This window comes from Oncorhynchus gorbuscha, unplaced genomic scaffold (assembly GCF_021184085.1).
Source record: "Oncorhynchus gorbuscha isolate QuinsamMale2020 ecotype Even-year unplaced genomic scaffold, OgorEven_v1.0 Un_scaffold_167:::fragment_4:::debris, whole genome shotgun sequence".
Taxonomy (NCBI): Eukaryota; Metazoa; Chordata; class Actinopteri; order Salmoniformes; family Salmonidae; genus Oncorhynchus; species Oncorhynchus gorbuscha.
The window spans coordinates 85,083-91,562 of record NW_025744846.1 but is presented as its reverse complement, the minus strand read 5'-3'; the positions used below and the strand labels follow the sequence as shown (position 1 = coordinate 91,562).

At 43.8% G+C, this 6,480-nt stretch overlaps 1 protein-coding gene across 1 annotated transcript in view; it reads right to left on the bottom strand.

Moving 5' to 3' along the window:
• Nucleotides 1-1,497: 1,497 nt before the first annotated feature.
• LOC124017140 (protein WWC2-like) overlaps nucleotides 1,498-6,480 on the bottom strand; it is a 35,179-nt gene continuing 30,196 nt past the window's right edge. Inside the window, 6 exon segments of the mRNA XM_046332536.1 lie at nucleotides 1,498-3,172; nucleotides 3,612-3,739; nucleotides 4,306-4,557; nucleotides 5,137-5,229; nucleotides 5,490-5,657; nucleotides 5,843-6,071. Coding sequence (XP_046188492.1) covers nucleotides 3,106-3,172; nucleotides 3,612-3,739; nucleotides 4,306-4,557; nucleotides 5,137-5,229; nucleotides 5,490-5,657; nucleotides 5,843-6,071 — 937 coding nt within the window. The 3' untranslated portion in view covers nucleotides 1,498-3,105.

The following is a 6,480-nucleotide window of genomic DNA, read 5'->3' as shown; positions in this document are numbered from 1 at the left end:
CCACTTTTCCTAGGCTGTCATTGAAAATAAGAATATGTTCTTAACTGACTTGCCTAGTTTAAAAAACCCATCATAAAAAAAGGCATAAGGGGGTATAAGGTATCCTTACACAAGCCATCCTCCCGGCTTCCTTCTTTTCATTATGTCAATTAGGTTAGTATTGTCCTATCACATCCATTAAACTCTAACTTTTTTTTAAAGTCACCAATGGCCTCATGGTGAAATCCTTGTGCAGTTTCCTTCCTCTCCGGCAACCAAGTTAGGCAAGACGCCAGTATCTTTGTAGTGACTGGGTGTATTGATACACCATCCAAAGGGTAATTAATAACTGCACCTTGCTACAGGGGGATATTCAATGTCTGCTTTTTGTTGTTGTAACCATCTACCAATAGGTGTCCTTCTTTGCGAGGCATGGGAAAACCTCCCAGGTGTCTGTGGTTGAATCGATGTTTGAAAATCACTGCTCGACTGAGGGACCTTACAGATAATTGTATGTGTGGGGTACAGAAATTAGGTAGTCATTCGACAATCATGTTAAATACTATTATTGCAAACAGAGTCCATGCAACTTGTGATTTATTAAGCACATACTTCCTGAACTTATTTAGGCTTGCCATAACAAAAAGGGGTTGAATACTTATTGACTCAAGACATATCAGCTTTTCATCTTTAATTAATTTGTAAAAAAGAAATCGAAAAACATTATTCCACTTTGACATTATGGGGTATTGCGTGTAGGCCAGTGAAAAACAATCTATTTAATCCATTTTAAAAACAGGCTGTAACACAATCAAATGTGGAAAAAGTCCAGGGGTGTGAATTCTTTCTGAAGGCACTGTAGGTCAGTTGTATAAAACATATTTGATATCAGTGTGTCTCTAAACTAGCTGATCATCAGCGGGGAAACAGTGAGTTAACATCTGAACATCTGAACCATCCATACGCTGCTAATTAAAAAGGTTCGGAGGGGGGCATGTCTGTACAGAACCAAAACATAAATAATACAAACACAAAAAATAAATACACAGGAAAAATAAAGTCCAAACTTTTCCACCTACCCACAATACAAATCCATGTTTATCTTCCTGGTTGATATTGTGAGGCAACATTGTATTGGTAAACTAAACGGACGTGAACACATTTGATTGGAAGTGCCATATACATGTCGTGTCCAGGTGTAGCTATGCAAACTAAGTACGATACCACAGATACTGTTTATGCTCACAGTTCAATCAGATGTTGGCTCCTATTCAAGCGTTTCAGAGTAAGGGTGCTGACCTAGAATCAGATCCCCCTTCTTATTCATTATGAATTAAAAGTCAAAACTGATCCTAGATCAGCACTCCTACTCTGAGAAGTGCTTTGAATACCAGCCTTGTTGTTCCTTAGCTAGTAGCTGTTAAAAAGGCAAAGTGAAAACAATACTGTTTGTTCTCTGGTTTACAGACACACAAATAAAACATTAGATACAAAATAAAGAGAAAGAAACCAAAGGTCAATCGTTGTCCTATTATTCAGAAAAATAGAGCAGGAAATAATAAATATAATGAATTACTGGAGTACAACAACACATTATTATACAAAGAAACGGATGTATACTGAATATTATAGCTTTCATGTCTATGATAAAATACAAAAAAAAGTATTGATTTGACTGTCTGAAATGCCACCCTGTTTTCTATATAGCCCATTGCTTTTGACCAGGGCCCATAGGGCTCTGTGCTTTTGACCAGGGCCCACAGGGCTCTGTGCTTTTGACCAGGGCCCACAGGGCTCTGTGCTTTTGACCAGGGCCCACAGGGCTCTGTGCTTTTGACCAGGGCCCACAGGGCTCTGTGCTTTTGACCAGGGCCCACAGGGCTCTGTGCTTTTGACCAGGGCCCACAGGGCTCTGTGCTTTTGACCAGGGCCCACAGGGCTCTGTGCTTTTGACCAAAAGTAGTGGACCACATAGAGAATAGGGTGCTACTTCGAACCCTTAAACACTGGAAGGCTGGAAATTACATGATTTGGGTCCAGTATGTTTCCTGCATTGTCTTTTCTCTAGTCCAGAGAACCAATCTGTAACAAAAGGCATTAACACAGAGGTTTTATGTTCATCCTTTGAATAAATACTTCAACCGTTGGGAAACAGGTGGGAAAGGAAAACCAATCTTACAAATGAAGTTGCAGAGTGATTTACAAAATAGCCTGGTCCCAGATCAGTTTGTGCAAAAACATATCCTGGACCAGGCTAGTAACTGAAACCATTGAACTATAAAATTGAGACTAGAGCCCAGCGAACGCAGTAATAATTAGCGTTGCGGCGGGTCGGTGTGGAAAAGCATGAAGCCACAGAACACTATCAGTGCAGTATCTCAGAGATAGATAGAAGTGGAAAAGCAGTTACATTACATTCACAAGGTTTATGTTTGTTTTGTTCTGGTATGAGAGAAAAAAATAGCAGAGCACCAGCTTTGGACAGAAGACATTATATATGATATACTGTAGTAGGTCACCTTCTCTCTCTCTCTCACATACGCACACTTAGCTAACACTGATGCCCAATAACAAATCAACCCATAGCCCCTACCCACCTCTGGAGATCAGAGAGGATTGGATACATGGAAGAAATCCAGTGAACATGCCATCTAGACTAGCAGAAGGCAGTGTCGTTATCACCATATAACTTACACCTATCCAATCCTGTTAGATCTCCCCATAAGTGTGTAGGGGATCGGGGTTGATTTGGGACTGAGACTCGCTCAATCAACCCCGCACCCTGCCCTGTGGTGCAGTTCCACCACAGGACACCAGAGGGCGACAAACTCTCTCCTCCCACACACACACACACCTCTCCAACACACCTTATAAAACTGTACAGAAAAATCACAAGCAGAATACAAGTACCAAAACAACTCTATTTTGGGTTTTCTCCTGATACAAGAAAGCCATTACTTAGTTTCTTTTTTTCTTTTTTTTACAAGACATTCAATTACAACTTATTATACAAATGCATAAACTATAGTGTACAAACTATTTGATTGTTTTCATTCAAAGTAACTACACTATTAAAATACTCTGCTATAGAAAGTTTGAAAAATACTTCATTGTGTTACAATGTAATCATACATCGTCAGCCGGTAGGGATGGTATATTGATCTTAGCGCGTGTGAAGTAGGCCATCTTCTCCCTGCAAAGAGAAGAAATGGCTATCAATCAAGCGAATGTATTTATAAAACCTTTTTTTACACCAGCAGTTGTTCACAAAGTGCTTTTACAGTAACCTGACCATCAAGGCCTATCAGGAGGAGCATAACAAGTTCAGAGACTATAGCCTGTTTATACCTGGTTCTAACATGATCTTGTTCACATTCTGATTGTGCCCACATTTTTTTTTTTGACAGGTGTAGACGATTAAAAGACGTACTGGGATCAGATCTTAGAAGTGTAAACGAGATCGGGTCACAATCGGGATAAGAACAGGACAATGAAAGGTATAAATGGGGCTTATATGACCAGTAGGATCAGTTACCCAAGATGGCGAGACAAGATACAAAAAAAACAGTTCAAACCCTATGGTCAAATAGTTGTCCATAAAGGAATAAGGGCTGGACGGAGGGATGTGTCACCTGAAAGACTGGACCTGCAGGGGGACCTTCTGGCTCTGCTCTCTCAGCCGACACACGTCTTTGGAGGCCCTCCTCATCAGCTTCTCAGCCCGCTGCTCCTGACGCTGCTGCTCCTTAGACTGCTCCGCCTGGGACGGAGGGAGACAAGAGAAAGCGTTCATTGAAGGAGAGAGACTGACAGACTGGAGAGACAATTCCATAAAAGTGAGCGCAACAAAGTATTTCACTTCAGTTGCTCTGAAATGCAGGATACTGTGTCTTCCGACTGATGTGGACTCTGCAAATGAATGGTTTCATTCTTTATGCAAAATCTTACTCATCAAGTTGCGACCTGGGCAACGCTTTATTTATTTTTAAAAGGGTCACATCAGGTGGAAGCGAACGGCACCAGATTATACAGCCATTAAGTCTCTTCAGTGCCTAATCAAGCCTGAGAGAGAACCTGGGGCCAGAGGCCTGGCATTAACTGCCGTTAGCTGCTATTAGTGAGAGCGGCTGATGGCATCATGGTAGAGTGGCTGGAGGGGCATAAGGGGGTATAAGGTATCCTTACACAAGCCATCAGATCCCGAGTGCCATTCAGACCATTGCAAAACATTGTGATGTCGTGTGGCCTAATCATCTCACAGCTGGAAATGAGCTGTGTGTATGCATGTGCATACTGTATCTATCACACGTCTATCCAGCCACGTGCCTGTCTCTCGGCCTGCTCCAGCAGCCTGTGAAACCGGTGGTCGTGCAGAACGGACCCAGGCAGCGCAGTCTCTCCCCGGGCCTTCAGGGCCTCCAGGTGGGCCCTCAGGTCCCTCAGGGCCTGGAGCTCGTCATTCAGACGGCTCTGACGCGTTCGCGAAGCCTGGAGGGCCAGCTCCAAGTCCAGGGAGGTCCGGGTGTTTGTCTCCCCGGCTCCGCCACGCCTCCGCACCACCACCGGCTGGCACAGGGTCTTGAAGGAGGGAGAGAGAATGAAAGAGCAATGCAGAAATATTTGGTTCCTTATACTGCACATTGTTTATTTTTTATAATACTTTTATTATTTTCCCCAAAAAATAAACAAGACAAAGATACATTGACATTCATTGTAGTGTTGAATGGAATGGCATGTCTAGTGGACATAACAAAACTTAACTCATAAATACAAAAAAAATGAAAAATCCTACTAGGTGGTATTATAAGAAGACAGTATATAGTCATTACAAGCAGTGTAGTTAAACCCCAAATAAGTATTGAGTGGAGTACAACACAGAGCAGCAGCAGACCATCAACCCAGTTATGAAGCGGGACGAGACCATTTATCCAGTATCGGCTAACATATTCTGTAAGACATTGGACTGGAATATACTGCACATTGTTGAAGAACGTTCTCAACATTGCTCTTCAGATTATGATGAGTTTCATGCTACTTATTGCAACGATCTGGTGCTCCTTTGCCTGATGTAAATGTCCCCCTTTATTGGCCAAATCACCACCATGAAGTTAACTGAAAGCGAATGCAAGCTAAAGAGAGGACACATGTTAAACTCACCCTCTTAACCCGTAGGCTGCGTCTCTCTGAGGTGTTCCGGACAAACGGGCACTTCTTGGATAATGTGGAGCTGTCGCTATCGCTCCGGTTCAACTGTAAGAAGAAAGAGATGGAAGAGAGGGGGAAGAGAGAAGAAAGAGAGGGGGAAGAGAGGGAAGAATGGAGAATAGGAACATCCACTGGTGTTAAATCTGGGAAAGCTCTGTGGTAGTTTGGTCTGGGATTGGTGTGTGTGTGTGTGTGTGTGTGTGTGTGTGTGTGTGTGTGTGTGTGTGTGTGTGTGTGTGTGTGTGTGTGTGTGTGTGTGTGTGTGTGTGTGTGTGTGTGTGTGTGTGTGTGTACAACCCACTCACCCTGCAGATGTACTGGTTGCGCTCCCCAGGGGAGAAGGTTTGAGACCTCATGATCATACTGTTCCGTACGAAGCCTCTCTGAGCGCTGCGTGGTCCTGGTCCCAGGCTGGGTCTGTCTTTAGGCCTCACCGCCATACCACACATCTCTGTGTTCGTCTCCGCATCCACCTGGAGAAGGTTAGAGGATATTACAGCTCACCAAATAAAAGTGGACTTTTTGAAGTGTGTGTGTGTGTGTGTGTGTCTAGATCTAACGGCTCTGGGTTCCACATTAAACACACCTCTCGAGGCCAGATTTCTCCATTCAGCCGTGTGTGTGTGTGTGTGTTTGTGTCAGAGCTCACGCAGCTTACCAGCGTTGGTCCTTCATTTGCCTGAGGGATTCTCTCTTTACATCTCCTCTCCTCCTCTCTGGTTGGCTCTTCTCGACACTCCTCCTCCGGCTCTTCCCCTCTGTACGCCTGCCCAGAGCCAGCAAACTTAGTCTCTGCCATGACAGAATCCTTCCTCTCCTCCTCCCCCTCTTCTTCCTCTTCCAGTCCGAGGAACAGTTGAGCACTGTCCTCTCCCAGCATGCTCAGCCTGTCATGAGGAGAGGTCAGGGTCAGCCATAATGTTACGGTGTGTGCTCACAGCGAGAACATTTTTATGTTTGAGTAAAATGTTGATGTAGCCATGTTGTACATCTTGAAAGCAAGAGTGACATGTCGTTTTGCGAGAGGAAAATGTCCCCCGAAGGTGTTAAAAAAATAATAATTTAAAATGTTTAATTGAATATTAAAACATACAATCTACCACCTGCAGTAAAGCCATTCAACATTTACATTCAATTCAGTCATCTAACCGTCTCCCATCCAGAGCGACCCGCAGGATCAACCAGGGCCAAGCGCCCTGCCCAAGGTCACGTCGACAGACCTCCCACCAAGTCAAAAGGTGTTTGCAATGGTTATAAAGTGTCACCTGTGAGGGACGGGTCAGTACCATTGGTCTC